Source organism: Procambarus clarkii, chromosome 46, assembly GCF_040958095.1.
Source record: "Procambarus clarkii isolate CNS0578487 chromosome 46, FALCON_Pclarkii_2.0, whole genome shotgun sequence".
NCBI lineage: Eukaryota > Metazoa > Arthropoda > Malacostraca > Decapoda > Cambaridae > Procambarus > Procambarus clarkii.
Window position 1 is genome coordinate 1,346,087 of NC_091195.1, and position 22,001 is coordinate 1,368,087.

The 22,001-nt window shown below is 45.4% G+C and overlaps 1 protein-coding gene across 1 annotated transcript; it reads right to left on the reverse strand.

Moving 5' to 3' along the window:
• Positions 1 to 467: 467 nt before the first annotated feature.
• On the reverse strand, positions 468 to 21,111 carry LOC138350610 (uncharacterized). The gene is made up of 3 exons (XM_069301639.1): positions 17,908 to 21,111; positions 15,847 to 16,275; positions 468 to 3,583 (listed from the first exon to the last, which is right to left on the reverse strand). The coding sequence occupies exons 1-3, from the start codon at positions 20,546 to 20,548 to the stop codon at positions 3,156 to 3,158; spliced, it is 3,498 nt and encodes a 1,165-aa protein (XP_069157740.1). The 5' UTR covers positions 20,549 to 21,111; the 3' UTR covers positions 468 to 3,155.
• Positions 21,112 to 22,001: the final 890 nt, after the last annotated feature.

Below are 22,001 nucleotides of genomic sequence, written 5' to 3' on the forward strand. Positions count from 1 at the left end.
CGACCTTCTCCTTCTTCCTCCTCGACCTTCTCCTCTTTCTTCCTTGACCATTTCCTTCCTCCTCGACCTTCTCCTCTTTCTTCCTTGACCTTCTCCTTCCTCCTCGTGTAACACCGCTCTATTGTACCACCTCCCTAAAATGTACCACTATAATGGAACACCACTATAATGGAACACTACTTATCCTGAGTAACACTTCCTCATCGGTTGCACTTGATAACACTGTTATGAGCTGACATATGATGGTTACACCGGAACCAAAGGTACACTGCCAATAAGGAAATGCTAACACAAGGATTAAATACGCTGCCACCATCTGCCTTTGACCATTGAAACTATATCAAGCAACGAGGCAAGAAACATTGCTTGACTAGGAGAGTACTTTCTATGACTGTCATTAATTAAGAAAACGGTTGTCAGCCACTATATCCAAAAGGCTAAGAGGATTCAACAATTGACACAGACGGGAAATTTAACGAGTTTATTGAGACCAAAATTATGTCAATCACCAATTATAAATCCTATCCTAACACTGGCAAAAAGTTAAGAAATTTGGACATGGAACAAAAACTCAGAGATCACACACATTACCTTAAGCTATCTGTCTCTCCCTGGCTGAGATGTTCTTCACAGCCCCGCTCTCGATCCCGGTGTACCGCCCTCTGCCCTCCTATGTTCCTACAGGCCCTCTATATACAACCCCCACAGGGGGGAGGGGGAGATCTGCTGTTGCTACCCACCAAAAGTGTACAAACACTCAAGAAATATTTCAAAAAGCTTGTTTGACATTCACCATACACTCTTCAAGAGAGGAGTTATTAATTACGTGTGTGACTGACCTCTGACCTGGCCAAAAGGGTGAGATCCAGGGATGTTTACACATAAGAATCTGGAGTCTAATTTCCTTGCATGAAATATTACATACTTGAAACTATGCTGACTAAGACTAACCCAGGAATTTTTAATCAATATACAAGATAAACCGGAGGTCATCTGGGCTGACCTCTTGGAGAAGGCTTCCCTGGGTGTGAACTCTAAGGGGGGGGGGGAGGTCCTGGGTGTTACAGCTCCCTTTCCCCGGAGTTAAGACAAAATCGGGTGTATGATAATTAAGCCCAATTTTGTCTTATCCTAACTCATCCAAAATACCACAACTAACCCTAAAAAGAGAAAAAAAAAAAAAAAATTGCCAGTGACATAATGATAAAAGTAAGCTAACTAAATTAACATGAAGCAAAGTACATTATACAGTTATACTGCAGTAAGAACAAAACATAAATGTATAATGAATGAAACAAAAGTACACAAAAAAAATACCTTGGCACAAGTACAAGCAATGATACCGTCACACATGATACCATTCCGATATCCTAATATGACAATAAAGTATCAATGAAAAAAAACAAATCCCGACTGCACCAAGGCAGTCCAGCAAGGCTCTCACAGAAGGCTGGAAGACCAAAACAAAAAAATCGCCTTAAAACTAGCATGACATAAAAAAAAATCCTAATGGAACAGGAAAATTACAAGTAACTAAAAGTAATATGTCAAAATATAAGTAATGACACAAGGCTACATAATACAACCCTGAATTACAATACATGGCAATAAGGAATACTATGAAACAATGACATATCCTGCCTGCACACTAGACAGCCTAGCAAGCCTTCCTCAGAAGGTCTACAGAACAAAACATACAAAAAAAAATGAACAGCAACATGAAAAAAAAAAAAATATATATATATATAAGTAATATTCCTACTCTACCATTTAAATCTAACTAATTAAAAATAATAGGAAACATTATACCTAAGTGGGCATACCCCAAACATCTGCTGGGTACCTCATGACCCACAGCCAAACGTATGAGTTATACAAGTTATGAAACATGGTAAAAATACAACAATAGACATGAAGACTCATCAATAGAACCGTACCTTAACAGAATACTTGTGGGCCAATCCATATACCGCACAAGACAATAGTGCCAGGGTCAATCTCCATGCACCCTGCACACACTGAAAGTAAGACTACCTCTTACCACAACAGAAACATTACTTAACATTACAACATTTTAATGAAATAAAAAGGCATGCAAATACAAAAAATATGTACCCATACACTGGTACCAAACAGGAAACCTGGACACTCATCACCAGGACCGACTTATCACATAGACACATGCATGAAATAAAATAATAAGAAATTTCAAGAAAAAGTTTGTGCTAGAGACCGAAGTCATCTAGCTAAGAACACTGTCTAGGACCACTTTTTCTAGGCCTAGTTACTTTACATCCCCATAAATGTTACACTTTTAACCCAATTAGACAAAACTATTTGACACCGTTAATAATAGAGTCATTTCTCTGAACCATCATTCGTAAATCTTGACACATTAATGTTCGTGTTTATATACGCGTTTTCTATCGTGCATCCGTTATACTCTCGCGAGGTGGCCTGATGTTGGAGACCTGATGTTGGTGACAATGTTGGAGACCTGATGTTGGTGACCTGATGTTGGTGACGTGATGTTGGAGACGTGATGTTGGAGACCTGAGGTTGGTCCAGCGTCTGCCCGTCGATGATGCCTGCATATACCCTAAGATCTTCTTGTAACAGCTCTGGGGGTACGTCTGGTGACAGAGCGAGTCTACTGGTGACAGACTCCTCGTCAAGCTATCAAACTGCTCGAAGGTGGTGGTGTGAAGAGCAGCGGCAAGTGACAGCGGCCGGGGACTTGGCCGGTCACAAGTGAACGGTGTTAGGAGAGATGTATGGAGGCACATCTCACCTCCAGTTGCTTGAAACTGACGGTCGATGATGAGTGACAGCAGCTACATAGCAGGAGTCGTGACAGCAGGGCAGAGAGTGTGACGTCGACGATGTCTTGCAACAGAAGTAAGCAGGTGCAGGTGTTGGGGCGTGGGTGGCGTGGCGGCAGGCCAGGTGGATCCCGACTTCAGCTCCTGGGGCCCATCACTACACAGGCGTTGCTTGTGTCACATTCTACTGAGCCGGTACGCCTTATCGCGCATGCCCTAATGTGCCTGACCTTGGGCCGATGGTGCGAAACGTGCACCCTATTGGCGAGTCAAGCACACTCAGTAGGGAGGTGCCGTTGGAATGTGACCGCCTCGTTGCGCATCTTGGTGGAGTCAGTGATGTGGCATCCCCAAGGACGAGGGGGAACTGGTAGGTGACTGCTGCTGGCATACCCGCTTGTTGACCTCGCGCCTCCACTTCCGGTGTGCCTGCACGGTGTGTCGCAGCAGGCAGGTGGGTGCCTCTGATGATGAACTGCAAGACTGGGGCCCACCATGGTACGTTGACATCTGGACAGCTGTGCTCTGCTGGCAGGAACTCTGGCTTGGACAACCTCGTGTGGTGGGAGGTGTTGGCTGGGTGAATGGTGTCATTATCACCGTCCCAGGTAACCGAGTGGTGGGGTTACCGGGAGTGTTGGGAGGGGGGTGGGGTGTAACGTAACCCCCTCTCCACTGTACCAGAGGGGGTGACCCCTCTGGCCTCAATGTTGGTTCACGAGTAGCTGGTACCGGGGACAGAGCGGTGTGGACAAGCAGACCTGGGGAAAACAGAATAACACTCCGACTGGCGGAAGCAAGGACTCTCCCCTGGGCTTTGGTGACAGGGTACAGCCCAAGGGTAGGTAAGGCATGTTCTCTGAATACATTCCATGACAAAATCTCAAAACAATTGCCAGTTTAAAAACTCTGCTAAAACAAACAAGTACTAAGGGACGAGACAGTTTACTGAAACTCTCCCTGCCTCGCCCGTGACCTCGTTAACATAGGGTGACAAGGCTGACCCTGGGTACCAATGAGAGTTGACAGAAGGTCCTCCTCCCCATCCTGGACAAGCCCAGCTGGGTCAGTCAACTCACAAGGGTCAGGAATGGGAATCGCTGAAGGCAGTTCCAGTTCCTCCCTGGCAACGTAACACTTTAATTTGTTGACATGAATAGTTGTGTCACCCTGGTCGTCAAAGATTCCCCTGATCAGAAAATTAACTGGTCCAAGCTTCTTAATTACTCTATATGGTCCACGCCATCTAGGTGCTAGCTTCCTACTTTGATTGGCAGGAGTCTTTTCATTTAACCTCATAACCAAGCTTCCCTCTCTAAGTGTCAACGGTTGAACCTTCTTATCATAATAGTGCGCATACCGGCTCCTCGCTGTCTTAGAAGCCTCAGCAGCAATCCTCCAAGCATTTCTCATTTTAGAGAGGATTTCTGAAGGATAATCCTCACCGTACACAACCTCGTGTCTGTTAAGCAGACCTGATGGGAAGTTACATGAGCGCCCCGTGAAAAGCAGCAATGGTTGTGTGTTAATGGACTGATGAATAGCAGTGTTCAAGGCTAGCTGAACATAGGGGAGTTGTTCATCCCAGGTGGCAGCATCTTTCTCTGCAAGAATTGCTAGCATATCCTTAATTGTACGATTGGTTCTTTCAGTCATACCGTTTGCTTGCGGATGGTAAGCAGTCGTGAGGGCTGTTGTTGTTTCTAAAATTTTACAAACTTCTTTAAAAGTGTTACCAACGAACTCTTGACCTCTGTCAGATACTAATACTTTAGGTGGTCCAAACACAGTGACAAATTTACTTAAGAAAGCGTCTGCAACCGTCTGGGGGTCCTTACGAGGAAGAGCAACCAAGGTAGTGAACCGGGACAGATGGTCCACTAGCACCAACACGTAGCGATTACCAGAATGACTGCTATGTAAATCAATCAAATCCGCTCCCACTCGATCTAAAGGCTCAAAAATGTCAGGGAACTCTTGTAGTGGCGCCTGTACCTTAGGGGTACCTTTTCTCCTTTGACAATTCGGACACGATCTGACAAACTTAGTGATATAAGATAACATACTAGGAAAATAGAATAAAGTTTTAGCTCTCATATAGGTCTTAAAGACCCCAGGGTGACCAGCGATCTTAGATGCATGTGCAAGTTTCACGGCTGATGATCTTAACACGTCGGGGATGACTAACTGGTAAACCGCACGATCTTTCATGTCGTTAACATAATATAGGACACCCTTCTGCAGGTCAAAATGCTGCAGGGGAAAGTTACCTTTCTTCATAGGGTATTTACCACCCTCCAAATATTCAATTATTTCCTTCCATCGCTGTTCTCCCATTTGAAATTCTCTCATTTTATCACTTGCAATAGTTTCAATGTTTACATTGACGTTAACTGACGCGACGTACCTACTCAACGTGTCTGGCACAACGTGAGATGGTCCAGGCTTATAAAGGATCTGAAACGAGTGAGCTGACAACTCATGAGACCAACGGGACATCCGGGGACACTTTGTTTTCTTTTTAAATATATATGTGAGAGCTCTGTGATCTGTGAAAATAACAAAATGACGTTGGAATAGGTAAGGCTCAAAATAACGAACACTTTCAACCACAGCAAGCGCTTCCTTGTCTGTTGCTGAGTATCTAACTTCAGGTCCCTTCACTTTTCTGCTGAAATACGCCACAGGGTGAGGATGGTTCTCTGAATCACGCTGCATTAAGCACCCTCCTATGGCAATACCACTAGCGTCTGTATGCACCTCCCACTCCTTACCAAAGTCAGGCACAGCTAATACTGGGGCGGTAATTAATTGACTTTTGAGCCTAGTATAAGCCTCATCGTGTTCTGAGGTCCACATAAATTTAGCATTCTTCTTTACAAGGTCAGTTAAAGGCGCTGTTATACTAGCAAATCCCTCAATATGGCGGCGGAAGTATCCGGCTGCTCCCAGAAACCGGCGCACATCCCTTGCTGACCTAGGCCTGGGCATCTCAGCAATGGCGCGGCATGAGTCTGGGTCAGGGCGGATGCCATCTGTGCTCACCTGGAACCCCAGAAATTTGAATTTCTGAGATGCCAGGGTGCACTTGTTGATATTTAATTTGAACCCTGCCTTGTCTAACAATGAAAGTGTCTCAGTCAAATCCCGCAGGTGCTCCTCAAACGACCTAGAGTAGATAACCACGTCATCCAGGTATGCTAATGAATGCCTACCTAGCACAGGGCTGAGGATGTAGTTAATTGCCCTCTGAAATGAGGAAGGGGCTGTCTTGAGCCCAAAAGGCATGCGCTTAAACTGAAACTGGTGAACCCCATCAGAGAATGCTGTTTTCTCACGGTCCTTAACTGCCACCGGAATGGCCCAATATGCTGACTTAGCATCCAGAGTGGAGAAATACTTGGCTGCCGCGAACTGATCTATAATTTCCTGAATCCGAGGTAAGGGGTACACGTCCCCCTTTGTAATTTCATTAACCTTCCGATAGTCGACACAAAACCGGTAACTACCATCCGGTTTGCGCACCAGCACCACCGGAGACAGCCATGGTGAAGTGCTTGGTTCTATAACTCCCTGTCTTAACATCTTCTGACACTCCTCTCTGATAGTTTTCTTAGCCTGTTCCGGGAGCCTCCACTGTCTCGTATACACGGGCTCGTGATCACCTGTTGGAATGGTGTGCTCAATTCTGTCTAACAACCCAATTTGATCGTCGTCCGTTGCAAATAATTTGGGGAACATACGCAAAACTTCCCGCACCCGTTTCCTCTCTAACTGTGGAATGTGCTGTAAATCTAGTGCTGATATTAATTTATTCAAACTGTTGGTATCGCCAGGTGGCATGAGCACCGTTGTGCCGTGCTCCGCAGTCTTACTAGTGTCTCTAACATTAAGAGCGCCACATTGCTTAGTGTCTGTAATAGTTTCCGATGGATCTGATTGAAAGATCGATGTCTCCTCTAAGATAATACCCTGAGACACTCGATCACCCACTCTGAAGCGGTAGGTCTTGTGAGAGAGATTGACTACAGGTATGAGGGCACCTTTGTCCAGGACAACAATTAAGTGGTGGGGAATTAATAGTTTATCAAACCTGCCAGCCACCAGAAGGGTAGTACCAGGCTGGATATGACGACCCACGGCCACCCTAAGGAACCTAAATGATCGTGGTGGGCAAGTCTGCCTGCCAAAAGCATGTAAAATACACGACTTCTTATTATTGTCTGGAGGAGACTGAAACAAAAATTTTGCGTAATTGGCATGATGTTTCTGCTTACGCTGGATGGAAGCTACAACCGGGGGATGGTCAGTCAATGTCACCGGATAGGATACAGTTCCTAATTTCAACCGGCAATGTCTCGCCCCTTTCTCAGCAGACAGAGAATATGAAAACCTGTGTAAGAAATCCATGCCAATCAAGATATCACCCGGATAAGCAAGATTCTGAACCACCGTACAAGTGTGAGGGTACGACCCATCATGACCTATTTCAAAATTAATTGTGGCCTGACCCAAGATGTCAATTTGTCCCCCATTAACTGCTGTGAGCTGCTTACTACTACATTTAAGCCGTGCATGTTTGAATTTGCTGAAGGCTGAACTCTTAATGAGTGTTGCTTGGCTACCCGTGTCCATGAAAGCAATCAAACTCTCACCCTCAACCTTCACCTCAAATGTAGGTCGACCATCATGAAACGGAACCTTATCTCAGGCTTCAAACACCCCGCTAGGGCAGGCACGCTGCATATGTCCTCTACCCCCACAATTATAACACGTAATATTGTATGTGTGTGCCCGCCGAGGGGGAGGCCCTGTCCCCCTCTTCGTAATGGTCTGTGGTCGTGGGATGTCCCCTGGTCCCTTGTCGACCTGCACTGTTGCAGGATCGGCAATAGCATTAACATAAGGGGTCGGCTGGGTGCTGACCCGAGATGAGGTCTGTTCCACGTCACAGAACCAGGATGCGTGTTCTAATAATCTATCAAAGCTCATATGGAGACCCTCTGTTGCAATAAACGGGCCAATGGTGGGAGGTAAAGATCTGCAAAAGAGCTGTTTCGCCAAGCTCTCAACCGCCGCTGTGTCATACCCCAGTTCCTGCCTGAGGTCACTGACCCTACTCAACACAACAGTACCGAACGCTTTGACTGTAACATTCGGGTCGCGACGAAGATTTGACAAATATCTGTAAGCCTCTTTCTCCGTGATCCGCTCCTTGTAACGTTGTTTTATCGCATGTACGAACTCTGGCCATGTGCCCAAACGTCTAAACGTCTCTAGTTTCATAAGAGGGCCGCTCGGATCCACGCAAAACCCGGCGGCCAGATGGATCTTCACAGGATCGCTGGGCGCCGACGCTAAGGCAGAATCCACCTGCCAGAGCCAGTCCTCTACTGCTCTGTTGCTCTCCACCTTATCACGCGATAGGTCATTGCAAATCAATTTAGGCACGACCGGCTTGGGTAACAACCCCGCTAAGGCTGGCAAATGAGGAGACCCACCCGGGAGGGGCGCGGAGGAAGGGGAATACTGGGCGGGGACATAGGGGAGGTGGGGGGCAGGAGGGTAGGAAGGGGAATGAAGGAAAGGAGGGGGGTTAGGTGTTAAGTGGGAGGGGTAAGGAGGGGAGCTGTGCATATGGGGAGGCGCCTGGTATGTGGGCGTTAGGCCAGGTAGGGGGAAAGGGGTAACAGGGGAGGTTGGATGAGTGGTATGGGTGGTGGTGTTGGGAGGAGCTAGGGGGGTGGCTGGTTGATAGGACTGGGGGGTATAGGGTGGTTGAGGGGTAACGGAGGGTTGTGAATTACATTGGTGTTGTTGATGTGGGTGCGCCATGGTTAGTTGTGATGTTGTACCAAGTGCCTGTTGTTGTGGCTGAAGTGGTATCTGAGGTGTTGTACCAAATGCCTGTTGTTGTGGCTGAAGTTGTACCTGAGGTGTTGTACCAAATGCCTGTTGTTGAACCTGAGGTGTTGTACCAAATGCCTGTTGTTGTGGCTGAAGTTGTACCTGAGGTGTTGTACCAAATGCCTGTTGTTGTGGCTGAAGTTGTACCTGAGGTGTTGTACCAAGTGTCTGTAGTTGTATCTGAGATGTTGTACCAAGTGCCTGTTGTTGTGGCTGAAGTTGTATCTGAGATGTTGTACCAAGTGCCTGTTGTTGTGGCTGAAGTTGTACCTGAGGTGTTGTACCAAGTGTCTGTAGTTGTATCTGAGATGTTGTACCAAGTGCCTGTTGTTGTGGCTGAAGTTGTATCTGAGATGTTGTACCAAGTACCTGTTGTTGTGGCTGAAGTTGTATCTGAGATGTAGTACCAAGTGCCTGTTGTTGTGGCTGAAGTTGTATCTGAGATGTTGTACCAAGTGCCTGTTGTTGTGGCTGAAGTTGTATCTGAGATGTTGTACCAAGTGCCTGTTGTTGTGGCTGAAGTTGTATCTGAGATGTTGTACCAAGTGCCTGTTGTTGTGGCTGAAGTTGTATCTGAGATGTTGTACCAAGTGCCTGTTGTTGTGGCTGAAGTTGTATCTGAGATGTTGTACCAAGTGCCTGTTGTTGTGGCTGAAGTTGTACCTGAGGTGTTGTACCAAATGCCTGCTGTTGTGGCGGAGGTTGTACCTGAGGTGTTGTACCCAATGCCTGTTGTTGTGGCTGAAGTTGTAGGGAACACAACTGAGTGGATGGCGCAACCACCGGTATAGGTGGGGACGCGGGGGGCGGTGTGGGCTGTACCTGAGGGGTAGACAGTGTTTGTTGTTGCAGGGGCCCTTGTGACAGCAGGGAGGACGAATGGCTGGGGGAGGCTTGTGACACCACGGGACCCTCCCCCAGTAAATCCTCACCCCCTGCCGGTGGGGGTGTAGCGTCTTCTGTAGACTGGCTACCTAGCCCATGGATGATTCCAGGTGCCGGCGAATGATCTGGGTCCGCCATGGCCACAGTACCCGGAAGCACAGAGAATTCGTTATCCCCTAAATGCAAGACCGGAGTCACCCCACGTTGAGACCTCGCTCTGGTCAACATACAACTTACCGGCAATCCCGTAAAACCTTGACCAAGCAAGACAACGCGATGAAATTTTAACACAATATTACTTGCAACGATTGAACGTTAAAAAGTAAGTCACAACAAACGCGCACTCGCTGTAAACACAATATACACCGCGCGAAGCGTCTGCAGAAAGAGGTGGGGACATAGGACAGTACCCTTCCTGAGTGGACGAGAGTTATGACCGCGCGCCCAAGATGAAACAGGTGTTGATAACTTAGTATAAACAAACTCTCAGATCGTCGCATGAGAAACACATGTACACATATGTGCACACACGAGACGGCAGGTGCACATACAACCTTATCGACACTGAAATTCCTTACACTTATGAAAATATCAGAGTAAAATAATGAAAATAAAAAGATATAATATACTTAACTATGAATTCCCTTAACTAATTGTAAAACTACTCTCGTGGTGATTAAATCTACGATTGTTCCTCGGTAAGCTACGCCTGCTAACTACGTCTGACCCGCCCTTGGGGAAAAACATCCAACACTAGCAGCCGTCCTTCCTAAGACACAATTCACGACCAGAATGTTTGAGGTCAGTCTCGCTGCCAACATGACCCCCTCTATGATGATAACTCAGCTACACTCTAGGTGACGAAGCACCGTCTGCGGCCTTATCGTTAAGATCTAGAACTCGAGGCAACTCCATGTACCTCAGAAATATATCAGTAAGCGTCCTCCACTGATAATTTCCCAGACAACCTGCCGAACAGATTGCTGTACAACCTATAACTGGGTTGTACACCCCTGGAAGCTATGAAGAGAAACGAGAACTAATTTCTGTCCATAGATTTCAGAGCGACGCGCATACCCCAAACTTTCTCTAGTTTCCCGTATGTCGCACTAATCATAACACTTAAAATACGTGTGGCCCCGAGCAACGAAATCGCGAGCCCGCCTAAACTAACAAACAACTACGTGGCCAACTGAGCAGCCGCCGGCGCGCAGGACTCCAATAAAGTGTGAACACACCCACAATTTATTGGACCACCGCTAGCACCATTGTAACACCGCTCTATTGTACCACCTCCCTAAAATGTACCACTATAATGGAACACCACTATAATGGAACACTACTTATCCTGAGTAACACTTCCTCATCGGTTGCACTTGATAACACTGTTATGAGCTGACATATGATGGTTACACCGGAACCAAAGGTACACTGCCAATAAGGAAATGCTAACACAAGGATTAAATACGCTGCCACCATCTGCCTTTGACCATTGAAACTATATCAAGCAACGAGGCAAGAAACATTGCTTGACTAGGAGAGTACTTTCTATGACTGTCATTAATTAAGAAAACGGTTGTCAGCCACTATATCCAAAAGGCTAAGAGGATTCAACAATTGACACAGACGGGAAATTTAACGAGTTTATTGAGACCAAAATTATGTCAATCACCAATTATAAATCCTATCCTAACACTGGCAAAAAGTTAAGAAATTTGGACATGGAACAAAAACTCAGAGATCACACACATTACCTTAAGCTATCTGTCTCTCCCTGGCTGAGATGTTCTTCACAGCCCCGCTCTCGATCCCGGTGTACCGCCCTCTGCCCTCCTATGTTCCTACAGGCCCTCTATATACAACCCCCACAGGAGGGAGGGGGAGATCTGCTGTTGCTACCCACCAAAAGTGTACAAACACTCAAGAAATATTTCAAAAAGCTTGTTTGACATTCACCATACACTCTTCAAGAGAGGAGTTATTAATTACGTGTGTGACTGACCTCTGACCTGGCCAAAAGGGGGAGATCCAGGGATGTTTACACATAAGAATCTGGAGTCTAATTTCCTTGCATGAAATATTACATACTTGAAACTATGCTGACTAAGACTAACCCAGGAATTTTTAATCAATATACAAGATAAACCGGAGGTCATCTGGGCTGACCTCTTGGAGAAGGCTTCCCTGGGTGTGAACTCTAAGGGGGGGGGGGGGGGGAGGTCCTGGGTGTTACACTCGACCTCTTCCTACCTCCTCTTTCTCCTCCTTCCTCCTCGACCTCCTCCTCTAACTACAACAACCAACCACCATTACTGTCAGTGCTCAACTGCAGGCCATTCTGGCGTGTTTGGAGGAAGTACGTCATGACGACAAAGATGTTTTTGTATTTGTCGATAGCCGAGGAGCACTTGAGTCCTTAAACAGTCGAAATCCAGTCTTCATGTCCATAGTTGAGGATTGTAAGAAAAGGATAACTGAGATACAGCTGAAAGGTCACAATGTGAAATTCATGTGGATTCCATCTCATGTTGGAAAAGTGCTCAACGAGGTGGCGGATGACTTGGCCAAACGTGTCACATTAAAACCACAAGTTGACATCGAATGCGAATTAACAATGAGAGAAATAAGAAGCAAAATCAGAAATATTTAGGCACAGGCAGAAGTGGCGAGGAGAGGTATAATGTATGAGGGAAGTCAAACCATGCAACACTACATGTGTGTGAGTCAAAACACCCATTTCACTTATGGTAAAAGGAGAAATGCTTGGAGTGACTGTGCACATGCGGCTCAGGCTTGGGTACAAATATTACTGGGAATATGGGATAAGTGTTCATGATAATGACACGAGGTGTAAACTAAGTGGTATGTTAAGGTCTCACACCCTTGCCCATTATGTTCTTGATTGTCCATTGATTAATGTATATAGAAACATTGAGGTAAGGACTGTTCCTGAACAAATAGCCTGGATGTGTCACAACGGAAAGGTTGATGATATTCTGGAGAGATATAAGAATTTTGCACCAAGACTGTAATCTTTTGTTGAATTATCTGCATGTCTCTTGCAAATTGTCTATACAGTATACCTAAGTCATAAAAGTATTTGTGTGTACGTCTGATACCATACTACTTGTGTAAAGGAGGAAATGTATATGTTTATCTCTCAGAATGTTCGGTAATATGTTTATTGTTTGTGATGTGTGTCTATATATGTATGAACACGTTGTACTGAACGGGGTGAGAATAGCTTGAGCTACCTCATCCCTTTGTGTGTATTTTACCTCAATAAACTTATTTTAATTTAAATTTCAATTTCAACTACTATCAATAACCATAACCATCAATAACCATCAACCTAAACAATCATCAACCAACTCAATCATCAACAACCACAATAATCAACCACCACTACTATCAACAACAACCATAAACCAACACCAACCACAACAATCAACCACCCCTACCACCAACAACAATCAACCACCACTACTGCCAAATATAATCAACCACCACAACCTCAAAATACAACAATCAACCACCAATATCACGAACCTCAACAACTACCAGTACAGTCAACCACAAACGACCACAACCACCATCTACCACTGCCCTCAACCACTACTATCAACAACACTACCACCAACCACCAACAACCATAAACCACCACCAACAACCTCAACAATCAACCACTACTGCCACCAACAATCAACCACCACTACCACCAAACACCACAATTAATAAACCATCACCCATGCGAACTATAACCAACAACCGCCACTACATAAAGTACAACAATCAACCACTACTATCACGAACTACAACAACCACCACTGCAATTAATCCGCCAACCACACCCATCAACCACCACACCCATCAACATCCACAACCATCAACCACCACAACCATCAACCACCACAACATTCAATCACCACAACCATCAACCACCACAACAACCCCCACAACCATCAACCACCACAACAATCAACCACCACAACCATTAACCACCACAACAATCAACCACCACAACCATCAACCACCACAACCATCAACCACCACAACCATCAACCACCACAACCATCAACCACCACAACAATCAACCACCACAACCATCAACCACCACAACAATCAACCACCACAACCATCAACCACCACAACAATCAACCACCACAACCATCAACCACCACAACCATCAACCACCACAACCATCAACCACCACAACCATCAACCACCACAACCATCAACCACCACAACCATCAACCACCACAACAATCAACCACCACAACCATCAACCACCACAACAATCACCACCACAACCATCAACCACCACAACCATCAACCACCACAACCATCAACCACCACAACCATCAACCACCACAACCATCAACCACCACAACCATCAACCGCCACAACAATCAACCACCACAACTATCAAAAAACACTACCATCAACCACCACAACAATCAACCACCATTACCATCAACCACCACAACCATCAACAAACACTACATCAACCACCACAACCATCAACCACCACAACTATCAACAAACACTACATCAACCACCACAACCATCAACCACCACAACTATCAACAAACACTACATCAACCACCACAACTATCAACAAACACTACATCAACCACCACAACCATCAACAAACACTACCATCAACCACCACAACCATCAACAAACACTACCATCAACCACCACAACCATTAACTACCACCACCACCAATCACCACAACCATCAACCACCACAACCATCAACAAACATTACCATCAACCACCACAACCATCAACCACCACAACCATCAACAAACATTACCATCAACCACCACAACCATCACCAAACACTACAATCAACCACCACAACCATCAACAAACACTACAATCAACCACCACAACCATCAACAAACACTACCATCAACCACCACAACCATTAACTACCACCACCATCAACCACCTTAGCCATCAACCATCACAGACATCAACCACCAGAGCTATCAACCACCAATACCATGAACCACCACAATCTCAACCACCATTAACATTAACCACCACTACCACTAATCACAACCATCAGCCACCACAATTACCAACCACAGCAATCAACCACCACCAACCACAACTATTAACCACCACTAGAACCAACCACTACCACCAACAATAAACATCACCCACCACTGTTACCAATCACAACCTACCACCACTGCCACCAACCACAACCCAGCAACAATTCCACCACCACTACCATGGATTCTCCATTAAATTAATGAATAAAATATTTTTAACCTATCTTTTATTATGTTTCAATTTTATTTCTAGTATATGTAGAAATATATTTTTAATATATATCTGCATTTTTTATATATATTCCATCAATCAGGAAAACGATTGTTATGCAACATTTAAGGTTGCTACACGGTCTCAAAATTGTTTAGCCAAAGTTGTGCAGTAAGTTGTGGCAACTTATTTACAATCACACAATAACGTAGCTAATACATGAAAACAAACGTTGTCACAGCTTTCAAACACCTTCCAGGTACGTTGTGGCAACCTAAAATTGTGTCCTGGGCCCCACCTGCAGATGAGAGGGAACACTGAAGCCTACACCTGGCTACTCTCCCCACCCACACCTGCATATTCTCCTCATCCAAACCTGCATATCAGAGTAAATACTGAATTCTACAGCTGGGACCACTGCCAGCGCCCACTTGCAGATGAGACGGAACAGTAAAAACAACACCTGTCTCCTTCACACCTGACTACTTTCCCCACCCACACCTGCAGATGAGAGGGAAAACTGAAGCATACACCTGGTAACTCTCCATCCCCACACCTGCACATGAGAGGGAACACTGATGCCCACACCTGCTTATCTCCCTCCCAACACCTGCAGATGGGAAGGAACACGGAAGCCCACATCTGGCTACTCTCCCCACCCACACCTGTCTATGTCACACACTCATGCCAAAGAAAACTTATATCAAGTAAATCTAGCTTGTATTAAGCAAGACAATGTTGGGCTAAATATTGATCAGTGTTGTCTTATAAGCAGTGAAGCTTGCTTAATGAATATTCTTGGTCGCTAAACGGTGCTCAAAGTTACTCATGAAGCCTTATAAGTTCTCTAATTCATGACTTTTAATGTAAAAATATTTTTGAAACCACTGGAAGCACTGTGAATTAAACAACTGAGTTACAGATATTCACGTGTTAAAATGTAGTCAATACGTACTGGTGAGACGCGTGTCACGGAAGTACAGGAGACTACACCGTCTTCTTGAGGGAGGATACAGCTGAGCCGCCAGGTGGCAGCACCAGTCTATTGCGGGGTCGTCATCAATGAGGCGCCGCCTGATGGTCAGGTCGAATATCCTTCCCTGGTACGGCAGAGTGTCCAGGGTGTCCGGGTCCACGTAGCCCGTGGCGTCCAGGGTGTCCGGGTCCACGTAGTCCGTGGCGTCCAGGGTGTCCGGGTCCACGTAGCCCGTGGCGTCCAGGGTGTCCGGGACCACGTAGCCCGTGGCGTCCAGGGTGTCCGGGTCCACGTAGCCCAGGGTGTCCGGGTCCACGTAGCCCGTGGCGTCCAGGGTGTCCGGGACCACGTAGCCCGTGGCGTCCAGGGTGTCCGGGACCACGTAGCCCGTGACGTCCAGGGTAATGACTGAAGACATACACTGAGATACAGTCACTGTCGTTACTGGTATGTTCTAAGATATAACAAGAACACATACTGAGCCATCCACTCACCTTACTGCTGGGTTTATTACCTGATGACAAGTCCGTATTTTGGAGAGTAATTATAGCATCTAAACTATGTATTAATAGATTTTAAAAGCTACGGTCAAGGTCATCTGTATCAATTGTCAAGGTCACAGTCAAGGGTTATCTGTATCAATTGTCAAGGTTACAATCAAGGTTATCTGTATCAATGGTCAAGGTCATCTGTATCAATGGTGAAGGTCACAGTCTTGGTCATCTTTATAAATGGTCAAGGTCTCATTAGAAGGTCATATAAACTAAGTCAAGGTCACAGGGATAGATGGGTCACTTGAATTAAGGATCAAAGTTACGGAAGGTCTAATTAACCAAGGGATCAAGGTCACAGTGAAAGGTCATCTTGGACAGGAATTAGGTCACACTGAATGGTCATTTTAAACAGGAATTAGATCACAGTAAAAGGTAATTTTGGACAAGAATTAGGTCACAGTGAAAGGTCATCTTGGATAGGAATTAGGTCACACTGAAAGGTCATCTTAAACAGGAATTAGGTCACAGTGAAAGGTCATCTTGGATAGGAATTAGGTCAGTGTGAAAGGTCATCTTGAACAGGAATTAGTTCAGTGTGAAAGGTCATCTTAAACAGGAATTAGGTCACAGTGAAAGGTCATCTTGAACAGGAATTAGGTCACAGTGAAAGGTCATCTTAAACAGGAATTAGGTCACAGTGAAAGGTCATCTTGAACGGGAATTAGGTCAGTGTGAAAGGTCATCTTGAACAGGAATTAGGTCACAGTAAAAGGTCATCTTAAACAGGAATTAGGTCACAGTAAAAGGTCATCTTAAACAGAAATTAGGTCACAGTGAAAGGTCATCCTGAACAGGAATTAAGTCACAGTAAAAGGTCATCTTGAACAGGAATTAGGTCACAGTGAAAGGTCATCTTGAACAGGAATTAGGTCACAGTAAAAGGTCATCTTGAACAGGAATTAGGTCACAGTGAAAGGTCATCTTGAACAGGAATTAGGTCACAGTGAAAGGTCATCCTGAACAGGAATTAGGTCACAGTGAAAGGAGATCTGTACCACGAGTCAAAGTCAAAGTGGTAAGTCATCTGAACCAAAAGTATGGCGTCGCTAAATACTTCATGAAATTATATATGCACAAGAATATATACAGCAGCGGAATGTTTCGAACATTTATTATTCATGGAGTAGTTGCCCTTAATAAGTCTATATTTGTAATCAAAGTAGAAGGTTTGTCAACCTTAAGGTGACTATATTTGTAAACAATATAAGGTGTTTGTCGCTCTTAAGGTGACTGTATTTGTAAACAATATAAGGTGTTTGTCGTCCATAAGATGAATATATTTGTAAACAATATAAGGTGTTTGTCTCCCATAAGGTGATTATGTTTGTAAACAATATAAGGAGTCTTTCGTCCATAAGGTTGTAAACATATATGTAAACAATGTAAATCTGAATTACTATATTAAATATGACGAATAAAGCCCTTTGCGTAATTTTGGTATTAATAAATAACCCTAAAAATTATGGTGGAAAATATGAATATTTACCAAGACGCTGCAGGTGAGGAAGGTGAGGCAGGTGACGGATGAGGACGGGCAGTTGCTGTAGTGTGAGGCACAGGCGGAGGCGCTTGAGGGTGTGAGGCAGGAGGGGTATGGCTGCCTCAGGCAAGGGACCATAAAACCCCTCAAAAGTACACTTACAGCCGGGGGCTGTCAGCCTCTCCAAAGATTGTTTTGATATATCACTAATTCTTTCTTTGCTGTATACATATAAGGATATGGTTACCTTCATTTTTGCCAGCACAGACAGTGTAGACAGGCGCTGCTTTAGTTGGGATGGATCGTATATGATTAGGCAAATGTTCTTAGGTGTCACCTTCTTAAGAACAAGCGGCAGGACAATCCACGAGTCAACGCTCCGTATTGTCCACCAGTGTTCTGTACGCAGCTTCTCACACACGGCTTGGATGACGTGCTCACTCCCGCGGGACTCTGCTACATGCTTCAACAGCACGTCAGCCTCAGGTGTAACCATCTCGCACAGGTCAATTATGTGAGTAATGAACCTGTGCTCTACTCCCCGGGCACACAGCACCCCGGTAGTGCTGACTAAAATGTTCCACAATCTGGGGCGATCACTAAACTCTTGTTGCACGTCGTCAATATCAAACTTTGACCCTCTCAGGTGACCTCCCAAGGAGCGTTTTTTCTTACGTACAACATCCACCAAGAGGTCAATGATTATAGAGCTTTCCCCTGACACACGGTGTGATTCTGGATCACCTCGGTCTTGCTCAGCCTTCAACAAGAGAGCGACCAGCCTCCTGCTGGCACAATACTCCTGGTACCTGGCGTGAAAATAGCCAAACACCCACACCACATTGAGGCCCCGACGGTAGCTGGTTCTTGTGAAATAGTTGGACAAGACCTCCTCCTGCGGCAGTCCCAGAGTGTCACACTTCTCCCTAATCTCCGCTTCCGTCTCCGGCCAAAGGTCGTACTCCTGCCTCTGGATCCCTCTTAAACTAATCTCTTCTAAGAACCTCAAAAACTTTTTCACATTTTCGTCACATTTTCCTTTGGGTTCGGTCACGTGTTTGTCTGTGAGTCTGGACACCAGTTTGTTGGTTATGAAGTCATGAATCTTCTCGTAGACTTGAGTGTTTGTGGTGAGGTTGTTAAATTCTTCTGGAGCCTCGACACACAGCAGCGCCAACAAGGTCAAGGTGAGTGGAGTGTTGAGGTACTCACCCAGGAACTGACTCATCTGCTCCAGCCGCTGGGTAAACCTCCCTGTGATGACACTCCGTTGGCTCTCTTCCTCCACTAGCACCTTGATGGTTCTCTCGACGAACTCCACGCGACGTTCTGGAGTGATGCCCAAGACGAGGATGTTGCAGCGAGGTCTGGTGTGTGGGACGAGCTGTGACAGGAGTTGGTCCCACCCCGGCCGTCTGGTTATCACCAGTCTCACATCCTTGCCATGCAGGTGCAATAGCTCCTTCACCAGCCTTCCTGAATGGTCGTTGACCTCGTCGTAGCCGTCAATCAGGACTAATATTTTTAAGCTCAAGATTATCTCCTTAAACAGCTGGAAGTCGGCACCAGAATCACTAAGTGTTTGAGGCAGCAACTGGCGGAGTAGACCATCGAAGGTATTAAGATGTGAGTCCCTGCACTGTACATAGAAAACGAGGTCCACAGTGCCCAGGTGACGTATGGCAGCAGGGTCCTCTACCCACTTCTCGAGGATGAGCTTGAGTAAAGTTGTCTTGCCCATACCACCTTCCCCCGTCAGGAGGACACATTGAGGGACTTTTCCGTCCTCTCGTCTCATACTCAAGATGTCTTCATAGTTTATATCCTGACCCTTGGCAGCATGGGAGGGTCTTGCCCCTATGACGGGATGTTCAAGGAGTCGTAGTCGTGTAAAAGCAAGACTTGGGTTGTAGTTAATGTTGAGGAGGAGCCAGGGTGCGGGAACAATCTGGTACAGCAGTTTATACCCGCCAGTTAGCTCCTGCTTGCTCATCTGCTTAACCTCTTCTGTGATGTGGCTTCTGAACATCCTAATCTCCTGGCGGAACTTAGGTAAGTACGCCACATCTGAGGGATCCAGCGGCTCTCTGACCTTCGCTAGCAGACCACCAATATACTCGGTGACATCTCTGGTCACATGGTCCACATCCTGGCTGTTTGTCCCACACCGGACGCCGGCCTCAGCCAGCATCTTAGCCAATAAGTCACTGAGCTCCGTCAGTGTTGACGTAAGATCTTGCTCTGACATTCTCATATTATCATGGGCCAACGTGTTTCGGTGTTGCTTTAGGCTGTAAATGAGGTGTTCAAGTGATGGTCCCTGAGGCCCTGGAGTGGTCCACGTGGGGTCATTCATCTCAGCCAGACCACACACACGTTGCAGGAGTTTATACAACAGGGTGATGTCAAAAATTGCCGCGTCAGATGAAGCTTCGAGTTTATCCCTCTGTTGAACATCAAAGACACGCCTGTACTGAGCATTGGTGTACCCCAAGTCCTGAGTGAGGTAAGTCACTACTGGGAAGGTGCCCCGGTACGACCACATAAACACACTTGCTAGCGCGTCTCGTCCTGCCTTAGTCACAGCCAGTCCATACCGCAGTCTGTTCACATCTTCCGGTTGGATAACAGGACTCGAGGCCGCCATATTGGGCCGTATGATTCTCACCTCACACAACTGTTGTCAAGTTTCTCAGGAGCAGTAAATGTCCCACGCTGGTTTTGTTATTGTATTATGTTTAAAAACATAACATTGTTTCTCACTGTCGGAGACGGGCAGCTTGTTAGGCTTGTGTAGGCCTTCCTAAGCCAACGACAGACCTTCCTCAGGATGCATCTCCCAACAGTTGACTAATTTCCAGGTTAATGTTTACTGCTAGGTGAACAGAGGTATCAGGTGGCTTAGCATCTCACACTGCCAGGGAATCAAACTCGGACCTAATAGGTAATGATCCGACTGCATTAACCACAATACACTGACTTAATTGACCAAAAATATAAGTGATTTCCAAATAAACCAAATTTTACAAAATGTGTTCACATGTTAATGCAATATTCGGTTTCAGCTTTATTTGATATTTTCAGTTTGTTCTTTAACTAGTTAAAATCTTCTGTCTTTATACTCTTCAGATTTCTGTCATCTGGAAGAACAATTTAACGTTAATAAAACAAGATGTTAGTGTTAAACATTGGACCTGAAATACATTTTTGAGATCACTAAAACAAATAAAATTCCAAAGTCTGCCTCCTGCATTTTATTTTATTTTATAACTTAAAACTTGTCAATATTTTGACCTAACTCCTGTGATCATTGTGGTGTTGGCTTCTGGTTTAGGTAGAGTAATGGTGCTCATTTTCTCACACAGAAATATACGGTGTAGCATTTAGTAATGTTATTCTCTACCTTTATCTTGCTCTTGTAAGGACCTATTTAGATTATGCAGTTCAGTTTGGTCACCATACAATATACTAGGCATAATTTAACTTGAACCCATAAAGAGAAGAATGACAAAGTTGATCTCAGGAATTAGAAATCTCCCTTATTAAAAGAGATTAAGGAAGCAATGTTTACACATTCTTCGAAAAGTATAGATGACATGATTGATGTAGTTAAAGGAATGAAAAGTTATATCAAAGGTAATAATAATAAGTTTTTAACTATATCAACACAAAAGAGAACAAGAAATTATATATATGTATCAATAGAACTTAATGTCTGTCTATGCGAGGTTGAAGACCAGACCCAGGAAGCTAGCCTCACCAGAGCCACCAAGAGAGAGAAAAAAGAGCGGCCTCGAGCCACAAAGAGGCCACCTAGAGACACATAAAGAGGCCGCCTAGAGGCACATAAATTGACCGCATAGAGGCACATAAAGGGGCCGCCTAGAGGTACATAAAGGGCCGCCTAGAGGAACATAAAGGGCCGCCTAGAGGCACATAAAGAGGCCGCCTAGAGGTGCATAAAGGGCCGTCTGAAGGTGCATATAGGGTCGCCTGGAGGTGCATAAAGGGCAGCCTAGAGGTACGAAAAGGGGCCGCCTAGAGGTACATAAAGGGCCGCCTAGAGGTACATAAAGGGCCGCCAACAGGTACATAAAGGG

Coding starts and splice junctions, on each gene's coding strand:
- LOC138350610 (XM_069301639.1), bottom strand. CDS start 20,548: ATGGCGGCCTCGAGTCCTGTTATCCAACCGGAAGATGTGAACAGACTG. Junction 16,276..17,907: donor TCCTCACCTGCAGCGTCTTG/GTAAATATTCAT, acceptor GTATGTCTTCAG/TCATTACCCTGGACGTCACG. Junction 3,584..15,846: donor CCGTGACACGCGTCTCACCA/GTACGTATTGAC, acceptor TGTTTTCCCCAG/GTCTGCTTGTCCACACCGCT.